This window comes from Arvicola amphibius, chromosome 4 (assembly GCF_903992535.2).
Source record: "Arvicola amphibius chromosome 4, mArvAmp1.2, whole genome shotgun sequence".
NCBI classification, from domain to species: domain Eukaryota; kingdom Metazoa; phylum Chordata; class Mammalia; order Rodentia; family Cricetidae; genus Arvicola; species Arvicola amphibius.
The window spans coordinates 51,631,976-51,657,825 of NC_052050.1; the positions used below are offsets into that span (position 1 = coordinate 51,631,976).

General features: G+C 50.9%; 2 protein-coding genes and 1 non-coding gene across 3 annotated transcripts in view; 2 read left to right on the forward strand and 1 right to left on the reverse strand.

The window, feature by feature from the left end:
• Chd3 (chromodomain helicase DNA binding protein 3) overlaps window positions 1–19,839 on the forward strand; it is a 26,618-nt gene extending 6,779 nt beyond the window's left edge. The window contains exons 5-40 of the mRNA XM_038325316.1: window positions 214–500; window positions 734–864; window positions 1,025–1,175; window positions 1,338–1,531; window positions 1,954–2,184; window positions 2,362–2,565; window positions 3,017–3,228; window positions 3,775–3,906; window positions 4,664–4,763; window positions 5,093–5,284; window positions 5,405–5,605; window positions 6,172–6,309; window positions 6,574–6,695; window positions 6,841–7,014; window positions 7,393–7,534; window positions 7,751–7,882; window positions 8,744–8,861; window positions 9,030–9,154; window positions 9,347–9,578; window positions 9,920–10,086; window positions 10,519–10,696; window positions 11,098–11,163; window positions 11,695–11,780; window positions 11,937–12,070; window positions 12,603–12,747; window positions 12,916–13,078; window positions 13,575–13,696; window positions 13,811–13,946; window positions 14,046–14,147; window positions 14,336–14,464; window positions 15,017–15,125; window positions 15,970–16,102; window positions 16,346–16,541; window positions 17,504–17,667; window positions 17,872–17,998; window positions 18,612–19,839. Coding sequence (XP_038181244.1) covers window positions 214–500; window positions 734–864; window positions 1,025–1,175; window positions 1,338–1,531; window positions 1,954–2,184; window positions 2,362–2,565; window positions 3,017–3,228; window positions 3,775–3,906; window positions 4,664–4,763; window positions 5,093–5,284; window positions 5,405–5,605; window positions 6,172–6,309; window positions 6,574–6,695; window positions 6,841–7,014; window positions 7,393–7,534; window positions 7,751–7,882; window positions 8,744–8,861; window positions 9,030–9,154; window positions 9,347–9,578; window positions 9,920–10,086; window positions 10,519–10,696; window positions 11,098–11,163; window positions 11,695–11,780; window positions 11,937–12,070; window positions 12,603–12,747; window positions 12,916–13,078; window positions 13,575–13,696; window positions 13,811–13,946; window positions 14,046–14,147; window positions 14,336–14,464; window positions 15,017–15,125; window positions 15,970–16,102; window positions 16,346–16,541; window positions 17,504–17,667; window positions 17,872–17,998; window positions 18,612–18,733 — 5,497 coding nt within the window. The 3' untranslated portion in view covers window positions 18,734–19,839. The remainder of the gene's footprint in view (window positions 1–213; window positions 501–733; window positions 865–1,024; window positions 1,176–1,337; window positions 1,532–1,953; window positions 2,185–2,361; window positions 2,566–3,016; window positions 3,229–3,774; window positions 3,907–4,663; window positions 4,764–5,092; window positions 5,285–5,404; window positions 5,606–6,171; window positions 6,310–6,573; window positions 6,696–6,840; window positions 7,015–7,392; window positions 7,535–7,750; window positions 7,883–8,743; window positions 8,862–9,029; window positions 9,155–9,346; window positions 9,579–9,919; window positions 10,087–10,518; window positions 10,697–11,097; window positions 11,164–11,694; window positions 11,781–11,936; window positions 12,071–12,602; window positions 12,748–12,915; window positions 13,079–13,574; window positions 13,697–13,810; window positions 13,947–14,045; window positions 14,148–14,335; window positions 14,465–15,016; window positions 15,126–15,969; window positions 16,103–16,345; window positions 16,542–17,503; window positions 17,668–17,871; window positions 17,999–18,611) is intronic.
• LOC119813865 lies at window positions 12,187–12,325 on the forward strand. Its single transcript, XR_005285308.1, has one exon.
• A 699-nt stretch (window positions 19,840–20,538) lies between the features above and the next one.
• On the reverse strand, window positions 20,539–22,563 carry Rnf227 (ring finger protein 227). Its single transcript, XM_038328156.1, has 2 exons — window positions 22,044–22,563; window positions 20,539–21,943 (listed from the first exon to the last, which is right to left on the reverse strand). The coding sequence occupies exons 1-2, from the start codon at window positions 22,561–22,563 to the stop codon at window positions 21,888–21,890; spliced, it is 576 nt and encodes a 191-aa protein (XP_038184084.1). The 3' UTR covers window positions 20,539–21,887.
• Between the last annotated feature and the right edge of the window lie 3,287 nt (window positions 22,564–25,850).

A 25,850-nucleotide genomic window follows, 5' to 3' on the forward strand; every position in this document is an offset into this window, starting at 1 on the left:
GTGCCGTTGTGCCAGTGTGAGGATGGTGCTCAACAGGATCTATTTCCCTTTTAACTTCTTTTTGCTTAATTTATTACTTAAATTAATGTTTTTCTTAATAGGATGTATTTCCCCCACCTAGGATAGTTAGCACAGACTTAATTGATATGGGGAGATGGCAGTATTCCCAGACCATCTGTGAAAGGTCTGGATTTTCTGCTTCCATATTTCCAGGCCCCTAATTGCTAAGAAGAATCCCAAGATCCCAATGTCGAAGATGATGACCATCCTGGGGGCCAAGTGGAGAGAGTTCAGTGCCAATAACCCCTTCAAAGGGTCAGCAGCTGCTGTGGCGGCGGCGGCGGCAGCGGCGGCAGCAGCTGTAGCCGAGCAGGTGTCGGCTGCTGTCTCCCCAGCCACCCCCATTGCACCATCTGGACCCCCCCCTGCCCTCCCACCACCCCCTGCTCCTGAAATCCAGCCCCCACCTATCAGAAGAGCCAAAACCAAAGAGGGCAAAGGTAGGAAACCTCTTCTTCCAACCTCTGTTTCCCTGCTTTCCAAACTGCATGGCTTCACGACTAGCTCAAGCCTTCCCAGCCTTGATCGCTGGGGGAAGAGGGGGTTGCTGCCCGTGAAGGGGACACGAGGAAAGCCGTAGCCCACGGCGCAGTCCAGAGTTCCTGTGACTCTTGTTCTTCCAGGGTGTGTCATGGCCTACGGGTTTTCTCCCTTCCTCCCTATTCTCATTCAGGTCCAGGCCACAAGAGGCGGAATAAGAGCCCCCGAGTACCTGATGGACGCAAGAAGCTTCGAGGGAAGAAGATGGCACCACTCAAAATCAAGCTGGGGCTGCTGGGTGGCAAGAGGAAGAAGGCAGGCTCGGTGAGTGGCTTGTCCCTGTCTGCTAAACATCCTGGTGTCAAGGGCTGAGATCCATGGGTAGTCCATGAGGGAAGCTGAGCATGGAACCCACAGTCTAGGGGTGGAGAAGGTGGTGAGCAGAACCCAGCATGCCTCACTGATGATAGCGGGGCTATGGCAGTATACTTTCCAGAGCGATGAGGGCCCGGAACCAGAAGCTGAGGAGTCAGACTTGGACAGTGGTAGCATCCATAGTGCCTCAGGCCGGCCTGATGGCCCTGTCCGTGCCAAGAAACTGAAGCGAGGCCGGCCAGGAAGGAAGAAGAAAAAGGGTAAGGGCTGTCACTGTGTGACCCCCTCTGTCCACCCTCTTCTTCCTTTGCTGTCTTTCTTACTTCAGATTTTGACTTCTCTATTCAGCCCTTCTCTCTGTCTCCCCTGAATCCCTTTCTTTCTTTTTCTGTTCCCTTTGCCTTGACTGGGGTATATGACAGTCCTGGGCTGTCCCGCAGTGGCCGGGGAGGAGGAGGTTGATGGCTACGAGACGGATCACCAGGATTACTGTGAGGTGTGCCAGCAGGGTGGGGAAATTATTCTGTGCGACACCTGCCCTCGTGCCTACCACCTCGTCTGCCTTGACCCTGAGCTTGACCGGGCTCCTGAGGGCAAATGGAGCTGTCCCCACTGTGTGAGTACCTGGTGCCCTCGGGGTCCCACCTAGCTCTTTTCTTCTTGCTTTCTGTTATGGTCTTCTGGGCTTCTCAGCAATAGGTAAACAAGATCCTGGAATCCTAATTGGGTCCTTTCATTAAACCCTGTTTCGGCAGAGCCAGTGTTTTTGGAAAATGGGGATATCCTGTTTGGTAGGGCCCATGAGACTTGACTTCTATGCACTTCTGGGACTCAATCATCTTGGTTTTGCCTCAATTTTTCAGTCTCTCCTTATCTTCTCTCTCTCTCTCTCTCTCTCTCTCTCTCTCCCTCCCTCCCTCCCTCCCTCCCTCCCTCCCTCCTCCCTACCTCTCTCTCTCTCTTACTCTCTCATCTTCTCTCCTCGCAGTCTCTCTCTCTCTCTCTCTCTCTCTCTCTTTTTCTGCTCTTGATTCCCAGGAGAAGGAAGGGGTACAATGGGAGGCCAAGGAGGAGGAGGAAGAGTATGAAGAGGAGGGGGAGGAAGGAGAGAAGGAGGAAGAAGACGACCACATGGAATATTGCCGAGTGTGCAAGGACGGCGGGGAGCTCCTGTGCTGCGACGCCTGCATCTCCTCCTACCACATCCACTGTCTGAACCCCCCGCTGCCCGACATCCCCAACGGCGAATGGCTGTGCCCACGGTGTACAGTAAGTGGGACTCTGTCCCTGACCTCACCATTGAGCCCCAACTTTCACCCATTCCTGGGTCCCAAACACTGAGCTTTTCCTTTTTTAGCGCCACCCTTTGTTGTACCTTTGTCCTACCTAACAAGAGGCTCTCCTTGCCTTTTTCCTTCCTTTTTCTCTTATGTGTCCATCCTGAAGTGTCCTGTGCTAAAGGGTCGTGTTCAGAAGATCTTGCATTGGCGATGGGGGGAGCCACCTGTTGCAGTGCCAGCACCCCAACAAACAGACGGAAATCCAGATGTCCCACCCCCTCGTCCTCTTCAAGGCAGATCAGAGCGAGAGTTCTTTGTCAAATGGGTGGGATTGTCCTACTGGCACTGCTCCTGGGCCAAGGAGCTCCAGGTACAAAGGCTGTTGCTTGTCCTACCCTCAGGATTCTGCTGTCAGTCACTAGCTTGCTCCTCCCCTCTCCTCTGGGTTTCCATCTCCTTCCCCCTCGGGTTAGGCCTCAGGCCTCACACTTTTTCTGTGGTTCTTTTGGTCTCATTTCATCTCTGTAGTTTTCACCCCTTTCCTCACTGCCATCTCCTTCTTACTTTTTCATTTCGTATCCATCTTTGCTGTCTTAAGCCCTTGTCTTGTCTTGCGTTCCTCAGCTGCTCCCCAGGCCTGATCAACGCTGTCCTAGCAGTTTTATGTATTTTTCACTATTGCTTTTATTACTCTTTGTTTTTTATCCAGTTGCTTTCAAAGACCCCTTCTCTGCAACTCACAGGGCTAACCTCTTCCCCGCTGCCCTTTGTCTTTTTGAATTTGGATGCTGTCTCTTCTCCCTCCCTCTCTGCTCTCTCAGTTGGAAATCTTCCACTTGGTAATGTATCGCAACTACCAACGGAAAAATGACATGGATGAGCCGCCGCCCCTGGACTATGGCTCTGGTGAGGATGACGGGAAGAGTGACAAGCGCAAGGTGAAGGACCCGCACTACGCTGAGATGGAGGAGAAGTACTACCGGTTTGGCATCAAGCCAGAGTGGATGACCGTCCACCGCATCATCAACCACAGGTGAGTCCTTGGTCCCTAGAAAGGCCTACCTGGACCATGACATGTTCTCACTCTGGCGCCGGCCCTGCATACACCAAATAACCAGTTGAGGTTTGGTAACTGTTTCTGCAGTTCCAGTCCTTCTGGCCTTGCTCTTCTAGGGCACTTGAGAAGTCAGGAGGAAAGCCCAGCCTCCTCATTTGTTTCTAGTAGCATAGGGCTGGGGATGGGACAGGAAAGCAAGCTGTGTTTGCAGCGTAGGTTCTATTTCTGCCTAGCACTGGCTCATTTATGCCAGAGCGCGAGTGATCAGATGGGATATTTGTTGGTTCACTTGCTAGTGCCTCTATCCGTGAGTGTCATGTTAGAGACTCAGAAATCCTGTCTGGGTCAGTGAGTGATATGGGGCTCTCGGGATGTGCTGTGATGGGTGACTTTTACATACCATCTTGAGAAGGCTAAGGTAGTAGATGCTGTACTTGTTGGCACTTTATTTACTACGATGTTGTGCAGTGTGACCATACTGTTTTTCTCTCTTGCTCCTCCTCTTGGCCTCCTGCCCAACAGTATGGATAAAAAGGGGAATTACCATTATCTTGTGAAATGGAAGGATTTGCCTTATGACCAGTCTACATGGGAGGAGGATGAGATGAACATCCCCGAATATGAAGACCACAAACAAAGCTACTGGAGACATCGGTGAGGGAGACAGTGCATAGAACCTGAAAACTAGGCTGCAAATGCAGTTTCACGCAGACCCAGGCTAGGGCAGTGGCAGCCTGGACTCAGCCTTTGATGGCTGTGGAGCAGTAGTCTGAGGAAGAGCAGCAAGATCTGGCTGGGCCTGGAAAGATGACCCAGCAGCTCAGGGCTCTTGCAGAGGATCTGAGCTCAGCATCCACATACGGAGGCTCACAACCTTCTGTAACTCCAGATCCAGGGAATCAGTCTCCTTCTGGCCTCTAAGGGCACCTACCACACAGACACGTGCATAAAAATCACACAAACATAAATAAAAATAAACTAAATCTAAAAAAATGAGAAGAGGAAATGGGATCTGGTCTGAGAAATGAGTAAGAGGTTACCTGGAGAAGAAGGATTGACTCTCAAGGTATAGTGAGAGGAGAAGGCTTGGGAGAAGGCCACAAGATGGCTTAGTGGGTAATGGTACTTGCCATCCAGCCTGACAGCTTGAGTTTCATCCCCTAGAATCCACATGGTGGAATGAGAGAACCAAATTTCACAAGTTGTCCTCTGACCTTTGCATGTAGGCCCTGACATGTGCATGCACACACAAAATTTACATGTAGTTAGGTTTAAAAAAATCCTTGGAGAAAGAAACTGAGAGAATTTGAGGAGAGGTTTTAGGCAGAGGGAGGCAGATCTGGAATAGATTTAGGAAAGTGGGAGGGCTCCTGAGGACCAGGCCTTGCTCAGACACCCACTCTTTCCTCAGTGAGCTAATTATGGGAGAGGACCCTGCACAGCCTCGAAAGTATAAGAAGAAGAAGAAGGAGCTGCAGGGAGATGGGCCTCCCAGTTCACCTACTAATGATGTAAGTTCTCTCTTCTGTCACTACAGCCTTGGGACCGAGTTCCCCGAAGCAGTCCGCTCTGAGCAACTGCTGTTCTCCCTCGTGCACTCTTGCCCTCTTCAGAGGGCTTAGGGACTTGGCATAGGAGCTGAAGTGCTTCCAGAAGTGGAGCCCAGTCCCCTTCTGAGCTAGCCCTTCCTAGTGCTGGGTTTGCTTTGGGGGCCAAGGGGGGAAGACTGAAGATTACAATTCAACTCAGGCCGTAGCTCAGGAAATTGTAATCCAGCTTGGGACAGGGCAGAAGAACCGCGAGCTGCTCCCTTGAACCTTGTGATGTTTTCATTCCTCAGCCTACAGTGAAATACGAGACCCAGCCGCGGTTCATCACAGCCACAGGAGGCACTCTGCACATGTACCAGCTGGAGGGGCTGAACTGGCTGCGCTTCTCATGGGCCCAAGGCACTGACACCATTCTGGCTGATGAGATGGGCCTGGGCAAGACCATCCAAACCATCGTTTTTCTCTACTCGCTCTACAAGGAGGTGCGTGATGGAGGCCTAGCCTAGCCTGGGCATGGAGGATGGAAGGCTACAGCAGGTAGCAGACAGACTGGTGTGTAGTCCTAGAGCCAGGATTAACGGGATTCCACCCTTGACTCCCAGGGCCACACGAAAGGTCCCTTCCTGGTGAGTGCTCCACTCTCCACCATCATCAACTGGGAACGAGAGTTCCAAATGTGGGCACCCAAGTTCTATGTGGTCACATACACGGGTGACAAGGACAGCCGGGCCATTATTCGAGAAAATGAGTTCTCCTTTGAGGATAATGCTATAAAAGGCGGGAAGAAAGCTTTTAAGATGAAGGTGAGTCTCTGTCTCCTGCTTCAAGATCCTCAGATCTCTCATTTCTTTGTCCCAACAAGGAATTCCTCTCCTTGTCTTTGTGCCTCTGTACTCCATCATAGACTTTCTGGAAGCATGCATGAGTCTGTCAGTACTGGGCATGGGGGTGAAAATTGAGAGCTATGGTTCTTGATAAAGGGTGAAGGCTGGGGGTGTGGGTAGGTGTGTGTAAAGGGTGGGGGCTGGGGGTGTGGGTAGGTGTGTGTAAAGGGTGGGGGCTGGGGGTGTGGGTAGGTGTGTGTAAAGGGTGAGGGTTGGGGGTGTGGGTAGGTGTGTGTAAAGGGTGGGGGCTGGGGGTGTGGGTAGGTGTGTGTAAAGGGTGGGGGCTGGGGGTGTGGGTAGGTGTGTGTAAAGGGTGAGGGCTGGGGGTGTGGGTAGGTGTGAAGTGGTGAGGGCTGGGGGTGTGGGTAGGTGTGTGTTAAGTGGTGAGGGCTGGGGGTGTGGGTAGGTGTGTAAAGGGTGAGGGCTGGGGCTGTGGGTAGGTGTGTGTTAAGTGGCAGCTGAATGGGAAGTGGTTATGTTGGCAGAGAGAGGCTCAGGTGAAGTTCCACGTTCTCCTAACGTCATACGAGCTGATCACCATCGATCAGGCAGCGCTTGGCTCCATCCGCTGGGCCTGTCTTGTGGTGGATGAAGCTCATCGACTTAAGAACAACCAGTCCAAGGTGAGTGAGGTTCCAGACGGAGCCTGTGAACCCCCACGTGTCTTGATCCTTAAATCAAATCCTTTGGGGGAGTTGTAGCCTGGAAGGAAGGTTCCTGAACTATCTGGGGACAGGACTGTGTTGGAAGAAGCTAGAGATTTGGGGGTCTCTGATCTGGAGGGAAATGGGAATTCAGGAGCTGGCAATAGGGAAATGTCTGTGAGGTGAGGCAGTCACTTGCCACTGATAACCCTTTCTCCTGCCTGACCCTGTCTCACTTTCTAGTTTTTCAGGGTCCTCAATGGCTATAAGATAGATCATAAGCTGTTGCTGACGGGGACCCCACTGCAGAATAACCTGGAGGAGCTCTTCCACCTTTTGAACTTCCTCACTCCCGAGAGGTTCAAGTAAGTGGCTCGCTAAGGGCGGTGGCAGGGAAGAAAGGCAGCACCAGGAGTTCCAGTAGAAGATTCATCTGATGTAAGAAGTAGAGCCCGAGATCAGAGCAGGGACCTCTCATCTTGTGTGTTGTCTTACCTCTGTGTCTGCTAGCAACTTGGAGGGCTTCCTGGAGGAGTTTGCTGACATATCCAAAGAGGACCAGATTAAGAAACTACATGATTTGCTGGGGCCACACATGCTACGGAGACTCAAGGCAGATGTCTTTAAGAACATGCCGGCCAAGACAGAACTCATTGTCCGAGTGGAGCTCAGCCCCATGCAGAAGTGAGACTTGGGACAGGCTCTCTCTACTTGGGAGTGAGGTTTGGGTGATAGTACTTTTTCCAAGAGTTGGGACCAAGTAGCGTGTTAGAAGTGGTTGCTGCTGGGAGTGGTGTCCCTTGCCCTTAATCCCAGGACTTGGGAGACAGAAGTAGATAGATCTCTGAGTTTGAGGCCAGCCTGGGCTACAGTTCCAGGATAGGGAGTTTCAGGATAGCTAGGGCTACACAGAGAAACCCTGTTTCAAAAGAAGGAAGGAAGGAAGGAAGGAAGGAAGGAAGGAAGGAAGGAAGGAAAAAGGAGGGAAGGAAGGAAGGAAAGAAATGAAAAAGAAGTGGTTCCTTTCTTATTATTCCTTGTATATCCCACCCTGGTCTTTAGGAAATACTACAAGTACATCCTAACTCGAAATTTTGAGGCCTTGAATTCACGAGGTGGTGGGAACCAGGTGTCCCTGCTTAACATCATGATGGACCTTAAGAAGTGCTGCAACCACCCATACCTCTTCCCTGTGGCTGCCATGGTAACAGAGCAGGGAGCTGAGCGCATGGCTGCTTCTCTGGGAGGGTCTGTGTTGAGCACAGGGGTGGAGCTGGGTTGTTGGGCCCAGGTTCTGACCTTGGAAGGGTAGAACTGAAAAGTGTGGGAGCTGTATTAAGCTTTTGGCTTTTCTAGGTAAAGTAGTAGGAGTAAGGAGTATGCTTCCTGACCCTCTTTTCGCCATTTCCCCTCTTTTCAGGAGTCTCCAAAACTGCCCAGCGGGGCTTATGAGGGTGGGGCACTCATTAAGTCATCGGGGAAGCTTATGCTGCTGCAGAAGATGCTGAGAAAGCTGAAGGAGCAAGGACACAGAGTGCTCATCTTCTCACAGGTGCCCGTCCGCCTGCTCTCTCCATCGCTGTCCTCTGCTGCCATTCGCCAGCCCTGTCCTCATTCCTGTGGCTGCTCTAGTATGAAAGACTGAGATCCTGCTCATAAGCATGCCTTGACTCAGGCAGGCAAGGCAACACATGCCTGTGATCCCTGAAGTTGGGATGCTGAGGCTGAAGCCAGTCTAAACATAGAGACAGCTTGTATTCAAATAATGAAAAGGGAGGACAAGTGGCTGGAGAAGCTTCACTGGGAGAGCCTTTGCTAGCTTGCAGGGGGCTATGATTGCTCCTTAGCTCTGGAAAACAAGTAAGATGGAATGAAGACGGTCTGGGTTGGCTGAGGTAGTGCATGCCTCTCGGCCAGTCCGACACGGCGAAGGTCTGGGCTGGCTGAGGTGGTGCATGCCTCTCAGCCAGGCTGACACAGCAGATCCTCGTCTGTAAACACAAAACAAAAGGCCTGACATGCCTGCCTCATCCCTGCATCTGATCCCTGTTCTAAGACTAGTATAGTCATCAGCCTTGTGAGTAAATACAGGTAGGGAATGCTGGTCCGTTAGGATGCTAATGAAAGTATCCCTCCACTTTGGAGAAAGCCACATGCCAGTTTTATGAGTTTTTCAAAATATTTATAGGTTTCTCAGAAACCTTTTCATGGGTCTCAGAGAACCTGTGCCTTATAAGAAATGGTCTTAAATCAAGAGTTTGACTAGAACAGTGAAGACTTGGGAGGTGGTGTGAATTCCCTGGGAGCTTGAGGGGGGGTGGTTTTCAGTACAAGACTTGGGGATTTGTTACTTTGGGGAACTAGACCCAAGCTACTGTCATAACCTTTGGACTCCTACTGTCCTGTGTTTTAGATGACCAAGATGCTAGACCTTCTAGAGGACTTCCTAGACTATGAAGGTTACAAATACGAACGCATCGATGGCGGCATCACTGGCGCCCTTAGGCAGGAGGCCATTGATCGGTTTAATGGTGAGGATGAATACTTTGGTCCCTGTGGATATGGAAAGCCTGAGAACTTCAGCCTTGTCCCTGGGATGGGGGATGGTGGAAACTTAGACTTTGGAGTTGGGATATAATGATTTATAGTTAGAGCATCTAGCAGCTGGTGGAAAACTTGGCCTAATTCTCACCTCTTAGCTCCTGGTGCCCAACAATTCTGCTTCCTCCTGTCCACCCGAGCTGGGGGCCTGGGCATCAACTTGGCCACAGCTGACACTGTCATCATCTTCGATTCTGATTGGAACCCCCATAATGACATCCAGGTGGGAACCTGCACCCTAAATCCCCTCTTAACATTCAGCAGGTTGATATGAGCTCATGGAGGAGGTTGTCCTGCTCAGGTGTGGATCTGAGGAAAGAGGAGGAGGCCTTTCCCTACTTTTCCTTTTCTGACGGTGTGTCAACTTCTCTGTGCCACTCCCCTGGCTGACCTCCATCCTCTCCTGCCCCTATAGGCCTTCAGCAGAGCCCATCGGATTGGCCAGGCCAACAAGGTGATGATTTACCGTTTTGTGACCCGAGCGTCTGTGGAAGAACGGATAACACAGGTGGCGAAGAGGAAGATGATGCTGACGCATCTGGTGGTGCGGCCAGGCCTGGGCTCCAAGGCCGGCTCCATGTCTAAGCAGGAGCTGGATGACATCCTCAAATTTGGCACTGAGGAGCTATTCAAGGACGAAAATGAGGGTGAGAGCTTTTTCTACAGCTCCCTAAAGGTAGTCCCTGTTCTCCCCTGAGGAAAAGTACATTCTGAAGCAAACAGACAGCAACAAACAAAAAAAGCCACTTCTCTCAGCCTGTGAGGGAAAAAAAAAAAAAAAAAAACCTTTCTAGTAGTCCTGAGAGAAAGGCTGGCCACCTGGCCACCTAAGGAAACAAAGCAAGGAACCCTTGACATACGTTCCCATGTCACGGGAACAGTTCTCTCCAGGGCCCAGTGAGGAGGAAGAGTGGAGCAGCTCACCCATCCTAAGCTGCCTGAACTTCTGGCTAGAGCCTCAAGTCCTTTCTGTTCGTGTCTCTGCCAGGAGAGAATAAGGAGGAAGATAGCAGTGTGATCCACTATGACAACGAAGCCATTGCTCGACTGCTGGACCGGAACCAGGATGCAACCGAGGATACTGACGTGCAGAACATGAATGAGTATCTCAGCTCCTTCAAGGTGGCACAGTATGTTGTGCGTGAAGAGGACAAGGTGAGAGGCTTTGAGGCCACACCCTGTCTCTCCAAAGCCATCTCTGAAGGGCAGTGAAACTCTGCACTCTTAGTTTTGAATTATTCCCTCACCCTGGCCCCCAGCAAAAAGCAACAGTAGACCTCAAACAATTTCTCACTCCGATAGATGAGACTGGACTTTGGAGAGAGACATGGGCCCAAAAAGTTCTGGTAGTCACAGAGCTACTAGAGTCCGGGAGGAAGCAAGGGGAAGTGGAGGAGAGATTTAGAGGAGCCAGCACATTGCAAGGAAGAGGTGATGAGAAAAAGGTGAAGTGTCCAGAAGCTGGATGCAGACACGAAGACAGGTCAGGCAGCGTTGAGCAGGATTTGGCCTATCTAGGAGAGAGAAGGAGTTTGATGCAGCCAAAGTGAGAGGGACGCTGCCAACCTTGACTCTGCTGCCTTCCAGATTGAGGAGATCGAGCGAGAGATCATCAAGCAGGAGGAGAACGTGGATCCCGACTACTGGGAGAAGCTGCTGAGGCATCACTATGAGCAGCAGCAAGAAGACCTTGCCCGAAACCTAGGCAAGGGCAAGCGGGTTCGAAAGCAGGTTAACTACAACGATGCCGCTCAGGAGGATCAAGGTGAGGGCTGCCCCTGACCAGAGATGGGAAGAGAAGGTGTGATGGAGAGAGCTTTAATGGGGCTTTTGATGGAGGCCAGGGCTATAGAGCAGGCAAGAGACCAGTGATCTGGAAGGATCAAGAGGAACTTTTTTAAGCCAGATGGATTTGTGGGGATTTCACTCTCTAGTGACTACAGAGGAAGGCTGTGAAGACCCTGGGACTCACTGCTTAGAGTAGCTTTGACGGAAGTCAGAGTGGTAAATAGGAGGTACCTAGAGACTAAAGATAGCTATGGACATACGGCTAAAGGATATGCAACCCAGCATCTCCAGCAGGACCAAGGCCTGGGTGGAGGTGGAGAAATGTCCAGGAGGCCCCAGTATGGTGACTGCTGACCATGGACTCCTCTGTCCTCACAGATAACCAGTCAGAATACTCGGTGGGGTCGGAGGAGGAGGATGAGGACTTCGATGAGCGTCCTGAAGGTGGCCTCTTGTCTCGACTTCCTGTCTCAGTCTTTCGGTTTCACTTCCTAGCTTTCTCTAGCCCACTGGTTTTTTTTGTTTTTTTTTTTCTTTTTGTGTCACATTTGGAGCATCCAGCCCTGTGCTATCAGATGCTTTCAGGTCGAGAGAGGTAGTGAAGCTTGCTGATGCGTACCTGCAGGTCCAGATACGAGGAGGCTTAGACAGGATTGCTTAAGTCCAGGAGTTGGAGGCCTGGGCAACACAGACCTCATCTGAAAGTACAAACACACATACACCAAAACCAAACAGGAAGATTGTTATTTTACTTTCCCATGAGTAACATTGTCTCCCAGATCTTTGTTACTAATTTTTGAATATGACTTCTTTGAGCTTTGCTAGGTGGTATTGCTGGCAGCGTGCCTGGAAGAGCGTTAGAGAGAAACATGGCACAGGCTAGCCCCAGGTTTACGTATTCTGGGGATGGGTACAGAGGAAGATGCAGCCTTAGAGGAGGTGGTGACCACTGACCAGTGCCACCCTTACCCTTAGGGCGCCGACAGTCAAAGAGGCAGCTCCGAAATGAAAAGGACAAGCCGCTGCCTCCATTGCTGGCTCGAGTTGGGGGGAACATTGAGGTGAGACTCTGGCCCAGGCCCCTGCATGATCTCTAAGGAGAAAATGGTGGCAGTGGGAGGTGGAGAGTGGGTTAGGATTAAGGACTGGGCCACCAGGGGTAGAAAGGACTTCAGACTTCTAATCTCATTCCTGGCCCTGTCCCGCCCCACCTTCAGGTACTGGGATTCAATACCCGACAACGGAAGGCTTTCCTTAATGCTGTGATGCGCTGGGGGATGCCACCACAGGATGCTTTCACCACACAGTGGCTAGTGCGTGACCTGAGGGGCAAGACCGAGAAAGAGTTTAAGTGAGTGGGGTTGAATTCAGTGGGGCTTGGAGCTCTGGGTGTTCCTCTCTTGTCTTGGCTACCATATGATGTGACCTTACTCAGCTGAGCGCCACCTCCTACCTTATAACACATCCAGGCTCTATTTCCTGGGATGTGGGCTCAGCCTACCCCACTTCCCCTCAGCAGAGCCTAGAGTAAAGGGGCCAGGCCTCTTCCTCATGGGAGGGGTGTTTGAGGAAGGAGCCTCACCCAGGCTAGCCTGGCCTCACATTTACTTGGCCATGATAACTTGGCAGGAGGAGCTGGTGAACAGGATGAAAAACCAACTGATGGGGCCAAGTCCCAGGAGATGCAGTGGGGGGGGGGCTGATGGGGAAGGTCCATGGATGAGTTAGGACATGGAGGGTGATACAAGCGAGAGGCCTATGGGCCGAGTCTTGAAAGCACCTGGGGAGTTAAAGTTCAGGAGGTCAGTGATCTCTGCATCTCCCTCATTGCCTGAACACCCCCTAAGACCTTGCAATCTTCCTTCTCCCCCCATGCTTTTCAGGGCCTATGTGTCCTTATTCATGCGCCATCTGTGTGAACCTGGGGCAGACGGCTCAGAAACCTTTGCCGATGGGGTTCCTCGGGAGGGGCTGAGTCGCCAGCAGGTGTTGACCCGCATTGGAGTCATGTCTCTCGTCAAGAAGAAGGTATCAGTCTTTCCTCACTCAAGCATCTGGGCAGCTGCTTGGTCTCTGTTCTTCCTCTGTCTCTCATCTCCTCATTCTAGGGCAGGCTGGTGTGCTACAGAGGGACTAGGGCTTCCCACACACCAGCACCAGTTACTGACCCTTGTCCCTGCATGCTTCCTTCCCCAGGTGCAAGAGTTTGAGCACATCAATGGCCGCTGGTCAATGCCGGAGCTCATGCCTGATCCCAGTGCTGACTCCAAGCGCTCTTCCAGGGCTTCCTCCCCAACCAAAACATCTCCCACCACTCCCGAGGCGTCTACAACCAACAGTCCTTGCACCTCTAAACCTGGTAATTGGGAGTCAGGATGGTGGGGGAAGAAGTGCAGTCAGATGTCAGGGTTCCCCTCCCCCCTCCCCGAATTAGGCTGTTTGTGTGATTGTAATGAGATACATGAAGTTAAGCAACTTTATACAGGGAATAGGTTTATTTGGGCTCATGGTTTTAGAGGTTTGAGGTCAACAGCTGCATCTGGTGATCACCTTCTTGCTTGCAGAATCCCAAGGTCACACAGAATATCGCATGCTGAAATGCAGAGAGCATGCGTGTAGATTCTTCCCTCTTCGTCCTCTTAAGAGTCAACAGGATTCAGTTGTGGGGAGGGGCTTCACCCCTGACCTTACCCAATCCTGATTATTTCCTCCAAAACCCACCTGTAAATACTGTCCTTAGATTCAGTCTCTACCATTTTAGTACCTCACACTGGGCATTAAATGTCAGCACACGAACCAACTCTTGGAGAACACTTAAGCCATATCCAAACCATAGCACTCTGCCTTCGCCACAGCTACCCCTGCTCCGAGTGAGAAAGGAGATGGGATACGGACACCTCTGGAGAAGGATGACACTGAAAACCCAGAAGAGAAGCCAGAGAAGAATAGCAGGATGGGGGAAAAGATGGAGACAGAGGTGTGTGGACACCTGGATCTCTCTGAGGAGACTGAGCGGAAGGTCTGGAGGGGTCTTGGTAACTAGCTACCTAGGAACCCTTTAGCTCACCTGGACTCCACTGTCCTTCACCAGGTTGATTCTCCCAGCCCAGCCCCATCACTTGGAGAACGACTAGAACCAAGGAAGATTCTCTTAGAGGATGAAGCACCAGGGGTGACTGGAGAGGTGGAGCCTGAACCTGGGTACCGAGGAGACAGAGAGAAGTCTGGTGGGTGATTATCCCAGTGCTCCGGAGTTTTGGAGTTCCGTCTTCTGGAGTTGGGATGAGAGTAACATCCTCCCTTCCTTCTCTTGACTCTTTCCACAGCCTCAGAGCCAACACCAGCAGAAAGGGGAGAGGAGAAACCATTGGATGTACAGGAACACAGGGAGAGGCCGGAGGGGGAAACAGGGGATTTGGGCAAGAGAGGTAATGGGTGGAAGAACTGGATATCTGAGTCCCTAAGGGAACCAGGGGAGGTGGAATCTTGGAAAACCAAATGCCTGGGCCTTGGGTGGGTAGCTGTTGGGAGAGCCAGCACGTTTAGGTATTAAGTAGTCCTGGGACTTAGTAGAGACTGTCCTGAGGTGTGAGCTTTGCCCTGTTTGGCCTAGCAGAGGATGTGAAAGCAGAGCGGGAGCTCCGACTTGGGCCTCCTCGAGATGAGCCACGGTCCAATGGGCGCCGTGAAGAGAAGGTGGAGAAGCCGAGGTTCATGTTCAATATCGCCGATGGTGGTTTTACAGGTGCGAGTTGTCATCTGTTAGCTGCTCCTCACTGTCCATTCTGGGCTTTCTCATTGTGCCTGAGGCTGCCTGCTCCATTGAATTCCAAGTCCTTCAGTGAGATGGCGCATGCTGACAATGGACCTTCCCTCTCATCTCTAATTTTTTGTTTTAATCCTAACGTGAGCCTATTTTTATTAACTCTATTTCTTACTGCCTAACATGTTTTCCCACTTTTTAATTTTTTTTCAGTTTTATTTTATGTGTCTGCGTGTTTGCCTGCATGTATGTGTGTGCACATGTGTATAAACCCTTAGAGGTCAGAAGAGGGTGCTGAATCCCTGTAACTGGAGTTACAGATGGTTGTGAGTTACTGTGCAGGTGCCGTGAACTGAACTCTGGTGCTCTGTATGAACAACAAGCCACCTTAACCACTGAGCCACCTCTCTCACCCACACCCTACTCACAGTTCCTAGGGAGCAGTTAACATTCTGCCCTCACTCAGCTTTCCATGCGAACATGCCTACTGGGGTAGATGCGGACCACAAGCCTCTGATGCCTCTCTCTTCGCAGAGCTTCACACACTGTGGCAGAATGAAGAGAGGGCAGCTATTTCCTCGGGGAAGCTCAATGAAATCTGGCACCGAAGACATGACTATTGGCTTCTGGCTGGGATCGTCCTGTATCCTTTGTACATATGCACAATTAAGAAAGGTCTCTCAGCTGGGAGAGAGGTGTCTTGGTCATGTTTCTGTTGCTGAGATAAACAGCATGACCAAAAGCAGCTTGAGGAGGAAAGGGTTTATTTCATCTGACAACTTAAAATGCGTCTTCCAGGGAAGTCAGGGCAAGAACTTAAGGCAGGAACTCGAGATAGGAACCTGGAGGCAGGAACTGATGCAGGGGCCATGGAGGAGTGATTACTGGCTTGCCCTTTACGGCTTGCTTGGCCTGCTTTCTTTTCTTTCTTTTTAAAATTGTTTTTATTGAGCTGTATATTTTTCTCCACTCCCTTTCCTTTCTTCCCCCTCCCCTTCTACCCTCTCCCATGATCCCCACGCTCCCAGTTTACTCAGGAGATCTTGTCTTTTTCTACTTCCCATGTAGATTAGATCCATGTATGTCTCTCTTAGGGTCCTCATTGCTGTCTAGGTTTTCTGGGATTATGAGTTGTAGGCTGGTTTTCAGCCTGCTTTCTTATAGCATCTTGAACCACCTGTCCAGGGATGGCATCACTCACAATGGGCAGGGTCTTCCCACATCAATCATTAATTAAGAAAATGCCCTATAGATTTGCCTGCAACCAGACCTTATTTTGGCATTTTCTCAATTGAGGTTCCACTTCCCATATAACTTTAATGAGAAAAACTAACCAGGACAGAGGGGAGCTACAGGTTGAAGAAGGGTCTACACTTAGGGCAGATACTTGTACCACAGTCTGGGAAAATCTGGTCAATGAGAAGAAATGTCCACAGTCAAGACCATTCAGTTAAATTCCTTGATAGTCCCCTTTCCTCCACTGGCAGTCATGGCTATGCCCGGTGGCAAGACATCCAGAACGATGCTCAGTTCGCCATTATCAATGAACCATTTAAAACTGAAGCCAATAAGGGGAACTTCCTGGAGATGAAAAATAAATTCCTGGCCCGGAGGTTCAAGGTGGGAATAAAAAAGGAAAGAAGTAGGGTGAAGAAGGCCTTGGGTCAGAAGTCATCTAAAGGGAGCGTTAGCATCTTGAGAGTTGAGGTAGCACTTTTGGCTAAGACCCAAGTGATGGAAACTGTGGTGTGCATTGGAGTGCATGTGGCATTTCCTGGGCCAAGAGTGGGGGCGGAGTAGCTCTCTAGTGCTGTGTCCTGTCCCTCTGCTCACCTCTGTGTTCACCTCTTCCTGTGCCCTTAGCTCCTGGAGCAGGCGCTGGTGATCGAGGAGCAGCTGCGGCGGGCGGCCTACCTGAACCTGTCACAGGAGCCGGCGCACCCCGCCATGGCCCTCCACGCCCGCTTTGCCGAGGCCGAGTGCCTAGCCGAGAGCCACCAGCACCTCTCCAAGGAGTCGCTGGCAGGGAACAAGCCAGCCAACGCCGTCCTGCACAAGGGTAAGGGCCGCGGTGGCCCCGCGCGGGGGAGGGCCCACAACGCTGCGTAAGTCTTCACCCCGCACCCCTCAAAATCTACCCACACCCCTTGCCCCATTACCCCTCTACCCTCTGAACCACTGCCCTCTGACCTCTCACCCCACCTCTGACCCAGCTGGCATCCTTTTGGGTTTTAACCTTTATTCCTTGTCCATGCCCATTCTCCCTACCTGATAGATAGGGTTCACATCAGTGGCCAGTAGGTACCAGTCACCTTATTCAGTGAGACCGAATCCCTGGGAGTGTGCCCACATGATTGTACTGCCATGATCCTGATAGCTTTAGTTTCTGTGTTTATACACAAATGTCCTTAGCTTTGATCCCACAGGTCACTATCTTAGCACCTCATTTATCCCATGAAGTGAAAATTCCTGCCCATCCACCCTTGACCGTACCCCATAAAACTTTCCTTAACCTTAACCTCTTCTCCCATATCCTTCTTCCTTGATAATTGTAGCGTAAGTCCCAGAGCCATCTTAACCACCTAACAGAACCTGCCTGCCTTAGGTCCTTCTATGTAACGCTGACCCTTAACTTCCCTCTTCCATTATGTATTAAAACCGATTCCTTAAATCATACTACCCCATGCCTCCTGTTTCCTCCCCACGATCCCCAACCCCTAAGCCTCCCTTTTTCAGTATGGGATGTTCTGACAACCCCGACCCCATGTCTTCCAATGTCTTTTCCTTTCTCTTTTCCATATTCCTTTCTCTTCTTTATTTCCATCTGTCCTATGTGGTATCTGGCCTGAAACTTTCCTCCTCTGAATCACTTTTTTTCTGTCTACTTCCTGTCATTTTTGTCACTTGGTCTGTGTCCTCTTTTTCTGACTGTACTTGTCCATCTGACTGTCACTTTTTCTGGCTCCATCTCTCTCTTTCCATCTTTCTCTTGCTCTTCTTTCTCTGTGGCCCGGGCCCCAGTTCTGAACCAGCTGGAGGAGTTGCTGAGCGACATGAAGGCGGATGTGACCCGCCTGCCAGCCACGCTGTCCCGAATACCCCCCATCGCAGCCCGCCTTCAGATGTCCGAGCGCAGCATCCTCAGCCGGCTGGCCAGCAAGGGCACAGAGCCTCACCCCACACCGGTAACCCTCTTTTCCTTAACTTGTTACCCTGTCAGTGCCCCCCCCCCCACTCCATCAGAATCCTACATATGTGGAGAAACAACCTATTACAGTAGGCTTCACCTTGAGTCTCCCTACCTGCACCACAACCTCTAGTCATTCTGGAGCATGATTCCTCTCCTTTAGACAATGGACTAACTAACCTCAGCTTGCTCTCTATTCCAGGCCTTTCCCCCGGGTCCTTACGCCACTCCACCGGGGTACGGGGCAGCCTTCAGCGCCGCACCCGTAGGGGCCCTGGCCGCCGCAGGCGCCAATTACAGCCAGATGCCTGCAGGGTCCTTCATCACAGGTTAGATGGTGGTTCTGACTCCTTGCTTCTCCCTCACTTTTGCCAAACTTCGTCCCTGCTTGACTCCCTTGTCCTGCTTTAAACCCATCTCTCTTCCTTGTAAGTGTCCACTGTTTTATGAAAGAGTGGTTCTGGACTTGTTACAGCCATCCCTTTGTGTCTCTTCTATCCCCGTGACAAAACTCTCCATCAGTCAGGAGGCCTAGGTAGGATTCCTGAGAGTTCTCAGGCCAGCCTGGGCTGTGTGAGATGCTGTCAAAAAAAGAAAGCATCCTGGTGTGGTGGCGCATGCATTTAATCCCAGCACTTGGGGGGTGGAAGCAGATGGGACAGCAAGGGCTATGTAGAGAAACCCTTTCTCAAACAAAACAAAACCAAACTAAGAAACCCAAAGCCTCACCCACTCGAGCTCCCTCTACCTGGTTTCCTTAAGGAGAAGTGAATGTGAATTCAGAAAGGCTGGGGAGTCAGACCCGGCCTCATCCTGGCACAAGAGGAATCTGAGAAGAAGGGTCCCTCCAGTCATCCTACATTTATAAGAAGAGTCAGAGTGACAGGAAGTGATATGGCAGTAAGGATAGGCTGACCTTTCCTAACTTGCCTCCCCAAACAGCCACCACCAACGGCCCTCCAGTGCTGGTGAAGAAAGAGAAGGAAATGATGGGGGCGCTGGTGTCAGACGGGCTGGATCGGAAGGAGCCCCGAGCAGGGGAGGTGATCTGTATAGACGACTGACTGGGTCTCAGGCCTGCCCTTCACCTAGGCCCAGGCCCCGAAGCCGACCCACATCTCAGGCCTTGGGGCCTGCTGCCAACCCTCCACCCTCCCCACCCCTTGGGCCACCGCTGGGCTAGGAGCCCTTTTGCCCCTCTATAACTTCTCCCTTCAAGAAGGACCCCTATCTCTCTCCACCTCCACACACCTTTCCCACCAAACCCTGAAGACTGTGCTGGTGTGAAGAGGTCTGGGTGGGAGATGGTTAGCAGGGTCTTCCAAGTACCCTTACTCCCCACCACCAAATACACAGCCTTCCCACTAAATGATTGTCGGCAGGGAAGAGGTGGCACCTCCCCAGTCCTTTCCTGCAGTATCACCTCTGCCTCCTGTGAAAGTGGGGGATTAGCCTGGCCTGGCCCTTAGGAACTGTGAGAAGAAGAGCGGCAGAGAGGAGGGGGCTTCACTACAGAGGGATGGACATAGCACCAGGAGAAAGAAGGGGAGAGGAGAGGTGGCCTCCTCTTCAACATGGAGGGTGCACCTGCAAGAGAGGGAGCTGATTGCTGTTCAGCCTCAGAATAAAGGCACTGTTTGGTGGCTCAGTCACCTTGTGTGTACCAGCATCTTGCATTAGGAACCTTTCTCCTCCCTAGGGACCAAGGACCACGGACCCTCCCCACCCCCAAAGAGTAACGGTTGGGTGATACTCCCCCAAGCCAAAGAGGAGCTTCCCAACCTGTTCTAGGAACCCTAGAAAGGGTGGGAGAGAACACAGAGGGCCACACATGGGGGCAGACCCCCCACTCTGGGGCTCAGGTTTCTGGGGGACTTAATCCTCCCTCCTCAAGGCCTGGATACAGACTAAATTTGAGTAGGTCAGGCCAGGCGCCTAGTCAGGAGACTACCTTGCCTGTGGGACCAGAGCAGCATAGTGGATAACAGGCTAGGGAGATATGGGCACATTCCCCTCCATGGAGGGGCCAGGGAGTGGCAGTTTGCATGGGGAACCCCCACTTCCTCTTTGCTGCCCCTTTCCCAGTCTCTTCGCTCCCACTCCTGGGCTGTCCCAATCCCCTCTTCTGTATCAGGTTATCGGTTGTACATATAAATTATACTTTCCTTTCTGTGTGCTGTCATTTTTGCCTGCGGAGGGGGAATTCTTATATGGAGGGAAAGTAAGATTATTGCTTTGTTCTGTTTCATCTTAATAAACCCCCCCCCTTTTATTTTGGATTTTGAGACAGGGTTTCTCTCTAGCCCTGGCTGTCCTGGAACTTCTTTTGTAGCCAAGGCTGGCTTTGATCTCTTGAACCATTCAAGAATCAAAGGAGCAGCTACATACACCCCCATTGCCACTGGCAGAGTCCCTCTGTGTATCCCTGGCTGTCCTGGAACTTATTTTGTAGACCTAGCTGGAACTCAGATCTACCTGCCTCTGCCTCCCAAGTGTGGAAGACCTTTCCCCAATACAACCACGTCATGAGCTCAGTGTGGAGCTGGTGAGAAGCAGGGTCCCTGAGGCCACAATGCTAAGTGGCAGGCAGAGAGGGAGCAGGCTTCCTGACATATGGGAGGGAGAGGTGCCTAACACCTAAACTGGTTTCCACCTCCAAGTCACTGCTTCCCCACAGAGTCAGTAGAGGTCACTACCGCTCCACAGGTTCAATTCCACTGCAAAGCAGAAAGGTTCAGGTCAGTCTGGTGTCACCTGTGAAGGATTTAAACTGCGAGACAATACTCTGAATTATTCAGTAACAGCCTTCCACAGGTTGAGTAAGCACAGATACTTTATTCTCAAAACTATTAAAATAAAAATGGGTAAATTCAGCAAACATTTTTTGAGTACATATACATTAACACTGCTGTTGGCTCTGGAGATAGTCATTTGGCGTTTACACTCTGGAAACACTCAAAACATAAAACATTAGAAGATTAATGTAGCATTCGTTCTGACAGCACACATACAGAAATGTAACAAAAAGGCCCATCACAGCAGATGCGTGCTGGCCTCCACAAGGGAACACTGAAGCTGACATCAAGAACAGGCAAATGACAAGACATTCCTAAAACAGGTTTACACTCTACAACTAGATACATTATTATTTGTCAGTAAAAAGCTCTTAAAGACCTCTGAAAACTGAGGCCTACTGTAAATTCACATTTTTAGCTCAGAAAAAAAGTTTCCTTCCACAATAGAATGTCACTTCCGAACTTTAAGGCAGTGTGTCATAGTGTGTTAAATGTTCCACCCACAGATGATGATGACATCCCAGAGTGAGGAAGATCTGAACCAGTGCTTCTTAACTTATATACACATAGATCACCTGGGATTCTGAAAATGGAGTCAGGGAATGTGGACTGAGGTCCTGAAATTCTGCACTTCTAGCAAGCTGTGAGACCAGCACTGCTGGTCTTGATTTTAAGTCTATGGTAAGATATTTACAGGACGTTAAAATAGAACTAATCACATAAAATAAGCAATGTCCCATCATGGGACACAAACTTAAAATTATGTGATTTTTTTTTCAATATTGCTACCAAGTCTGTAAAGATAACATAAGGTTAAATTCTGATTCCTTTATCAAATGGCTCACCCATCCTTGATAAGCCTTAATTAAGGCCTCATATAAACACTCCTTGGACATTTTCATATCTGCCTTATCAAGCTGAAGCAAGACTTCCAATCATAATCAGGGAGGCAACTCAGTAATTTCTGGAACAAGGAACCAAGAGTGGGAAGATGGCATACCAGCATACACACATAACCAGATACACGGGATTGGCATGATAATTAACTTATCCTCTGTCCTGTCTTTTTTTTTTTTTTAAGTAAACATTTCCAACCACTGACCACTGCTAAAATGGGATCTTACACCACCGCCTCCCTGAACAAACGCCAAAGCTATAGCTTTTGTGTGTTTTCTTCCCACATTATGGTAAGCTTTGTATTATTATCCTTTGGCCACTTCCATCCTGAATACAATGAATACACAGTCCAGGAGCCTCCGCCGCTCAAAATTCACGCCACCTAGGGTACTTTCTGTTCAATGCCATCACGAACGTACCAAGTCCAGCATCAGAGGGGGTAGTCTTGACATCAACCCTTTGTATGAGAGCATGCCCCAAGATGCAACTCCCACCTGCCTTCTGCCACAGCTCCCAGGTTCTTCGGTTACAGCGTGCAACGGGTCATGTGGGCAATGTCCTTGACCTCTGGACAGTAGAGCACTGGAGGAAAGAAGAAGGGTTAGTGGCAACAGGAGGATGCAACCTGACCCAGCATTCTTCAGCGCTCTGTGCCCAGCATCCTCCCTAAGAGGCCCCTCACCATTGCTAGGCAACGGACGCCGCAAGCGGCGCGCTGGCGCCAGGACCCTGTCCACGATCCGGCGAAGCGCGCGCCAACCCGCACTTGTAGGTCCCGCCCCCTTCGCGCTCTCGTCTTCCCCGTCGCCGTCGTCCTCTCCGTTGTCTCCGCTTTTCTTAGCCGGGCTCCCCATCGGGTCTCGTTCCCGCTCAGCCCGCGCTTTTTCCTCCAGCCGTGACCACAAGTCGGGGTCTAGCGCGATCTCCGAGACGCCGCCGCGCGGGAGCGGGGTAGGCGCGCGGCAGAACGGGCACGTGACAGCGCGGCGCAGGCGCACCACGCGCGCGGCCGGGCGGCTACCGTCGCCCCGCGCCGCCAGCTCGCGCAGGCAAGCGGTGCACAGTGTGTGGCCGCAGCGAGCGCGCGCCGTGCCGGGTAGGCGGCGGGGCGCGCGGGCCCCAAGGTTGAAGGGGCGGTAGCAGATGTTGCAGTCCAGCTCACCCCGCTCGGGAAGAGAAGGCACCCTCATCAGGAGCTGCATCGTGGCCGCTGTGACCCAACGACGTTGATCCCGCGGCGGCTGGGAGACAGAACAAGCGGCCCTCCTTGGGCCTGGGCTGGGCCTGGGGCCGGCGCCGCCGCCTCTGTCCCCTTTTAATAGTGAGGCCCAACCCTCGAGGCGTCACGCACAGATCAGCCGCTCCCTTCCGTGGCACGCGTCGGGGGCGGTGGAGGCGTGTGGCTGGGAATGCGAGTGGGGACACAGCGGGGTAAATGCCCACACGATGCCACAACTGCCCGAGGGAAGGGGGAACACGCTCCACCCACTGCCCCCTTGGCAAACTTCTCACCCACAGCAAAACACCAGTGCCATCGTTAAAATGGAGCAGATCCTCAGGTCTCCTCTTGCACACAGTCACTGGTCCAAGTCTCAAGGGCCCTCGTAGCCCATCTGTCATTTGCTCATACTCTTTCTCAACCCCCCACAAACAGGCTACGTAAGCCAGGTTTGCTGTTGGTTCTGCCCAGTTTTAACTGGTTCCCTGGATGTTTGGATTCTGCCCAGCCATAATTGATGCTGCTCTCACCTCTCTTTTTTATACATGACCTCTTGGGTTCTCCTAAGACTCCGTAAATTTCATCCTCCCTCAGAGAGTTCGTTTCCAGCTAACATCTCAGCCTAGGGAGGGACTTAGATTCCAGGAGCATGGCCTTAGGAATGCTGGGAATCTTTTCCTTCCAGAGTATCCAGGCTTGGACACCCACACAGGATGATGGTTGAAGCAAAGCAGCCCTGCATGACTTCTGACTCAGGGGTCTGACTTCTCGCACAGGTAAACAGGACATGGTGCTCACAACCCACATTCCCTCCCGGTGTTAGCACCCACACCTAAGCTGCCTCATCTTCTCTTGCACTTGGAACCCAGGTTCTGTTGCGGAGGATAATAACACATCCTTGACACAGCTGGCTCGAGTACAGATCTTAGTTTTGACATCACAGGCAAGTTACTTAACTTCTCTAGGCCTTGATTTCCTCATCTACAAAATCTGGATAATAATAGTAAGGCTCGAAAGAGCTTGTGTTTGTAAGGTGTTTTAAATGACACCTGGGACACTGTAAACACCAGACAAGCAACAGCAGCTACTGTCCTGATCGTCCTTGGCTCCAAGCCTGCTTTGTCTTCACTGAACTTCTCGGGTACCCAGTATTTCACATACACCATCTCTTGGTTAATCCAAGATGGGTTTCTCTATCTGCATAGCATTTTCTGGTTCATCACAGGTAAGGTAAGAGCTTGTTTCGTTTTGTAAGGTTAACCTAGATGATAATCTTTATTTTGTTTTGTTTTTGAGACTGGGTCTCACTATGTAGCCCTAGGCTGGTCTGGAGCTCTGTGTTTAGTTCTGGATGGCTTCAGACTCACAAGAGATCTGGCTGCCTCAGCCTCCCGAGTGCTGGGATTAAAGGCGTTCATAACTGTGCCTAGCAAAGTAATCTTTATCCGGTCTAATTGGGAATTCACTGTGTAGCTTAGGCTGGTCTCAGACTCATGGCAGTTCTCCTACCTCAGCTTCTAGGACCTTTAATCCCAGGTAAAGGGTTAGTTAGGCTGGGAATGATGGCACACACTTTTAACCCTAGCACTCCGAGGCAGAGGCAGGCAGATCTCTGAGTCCAAGGCCATACTGGTCTACAAAGTGAGTTCCAGGACAGCCAGGGCTGCTACACAGACTATTTTGAAAAACCAAAAATAAATAAGTAAAATATCTTTAGGGGGCTGGCAAGGTGGCTCGGTGCTTAAGAACACCTGCTGCTTTTCCAGAGGACCTGAGTTCAGTTCCCAGCACCTTTGTTGGGCGTTTCACAATTGCCTATAACCCTAGTTTCAGATCTGAATCCTTTCTAGAATCCTCAGACACCTGCACACACCTGGAATACACACACACACACACACACGTATACATACACATAAAACAAACTTCAAATGATGGTAAATTGTAGTCTGTGTGCTTGTATGTATGTCGATGTAAAGAATGTGTGTGGATTCTTGTGTGTAATTCATGCTATGGCACATGTGTGAAGGTCAGAGGATGACCTCAGATTTCCTCACATTCACCTTGTTTGGCTTTTCCTGTTGTTGGTAGTGGGTGTGTTCGTTCTGGAGGTGGAATCTTACTGTGTAGCCCCGACTGGCCTGGAACTCTGTAGACCAGGCTGGCCTCAAACTCAAAGAGATATGTCTGCCTCTGCCTCAGAGTGCTAGGATTAAAAGTGTGTGCCACCATGCCCAGCCTAACTAACCCTTTACCTTGCTAAAGACAGAATTTCACAGATTTGTATGCCAAGATAGCTGGCCCACAAGCTTCTGGGATTCTAAGGCTTCTGGATCCACTTCCCACCCACTGTGGTGGAAATGTGATTACAGACACTCGTACCATTGCTCTCAGCTATGTGAGGTCTGTGGGTGTGCACGGAGGTTCCCATACTTGCCTTCAAGCGCCTGACCCAGCGCGTCATCTCCCCAACCCAAATCTTAATCATCAAAGGTAGAATAAAAGGAGTCTGGAGTGTGTCACTGCCAAGGGTCCCTCTAAGCCATGATTTATACTATCCTGTCACCTGCTCCACAGCCTTATCACCAAGAACCCAAACTGATGATCTCCCATTTCTAGGCCAGACTGTCTTCCAGTTTTTCCTTCCCTTTCGTGGCTAGCTCATATCCCTGGGTAATATTCTTAATTTCTCCTTTCCTTCACCTTCCTTTATTATCCAAGGTCATTTCTCCCTTTAATAGCCAATCCACCTACTCATCTCCACCTCTTGCTCATCCTCCTGGTCCAAGCTGTTGTCATCTCTCGCCTCCCTATCCAATTAACACAAATACACAGGTCTTCTGCAGGCCTCCCCTCCATGTTATTTACAAAAAGCTCTCCAATCTCAAACCAATCACATTCTGCCTAACACTGCTTCTGCTCCCGTTTAAAATCTTTTACGGCAGCGCGTATTGAATGGCATCCAGATCCTTTGCCACCACATCATCGGTCAGGGCCTAGAGCAGGCATGGTGGCCATAGCTGTAATCCCAGCACTGAGGCGGCCGAGACAGTTTGTGAGTTTGAGGACAACCTGGACTACATAGACTGTTTCCAGACAAAAGCAATCTACTTCCTTATCTCTGCAGTGGAAGATGGCTTTGTGACCAGCCTTGACCAGTTAATAGCACGAGGCAGAAATCGTGTATGTGTTCTGCAGCCTAGTCTTCCACAGCACTACACCATCTGTCTGCTGGAAGGTTGCCCTCAAACCACCATAGAAGGCAGTAGGGTT

What these genes read in the sequence shown, in the direction of transcription:
- Rnf227 (XM_038328156.1), bottom strand. Translation starts at nt 22,563, where the DNA reads ATGCAGCTCCTGATGAGGGTGCCTTCTCTTCCCGAGCGGGGTGAGCTG. An exon ending in GCGTCCGTTGCCTAGCAATG is followed by an intron (nt 21,944 to 22,043) that starts GTGAGGGGCCTC and finishes TCTTTCCTCCAG; the next exon opens with TGCTCTACTGTCCAGAGGTC.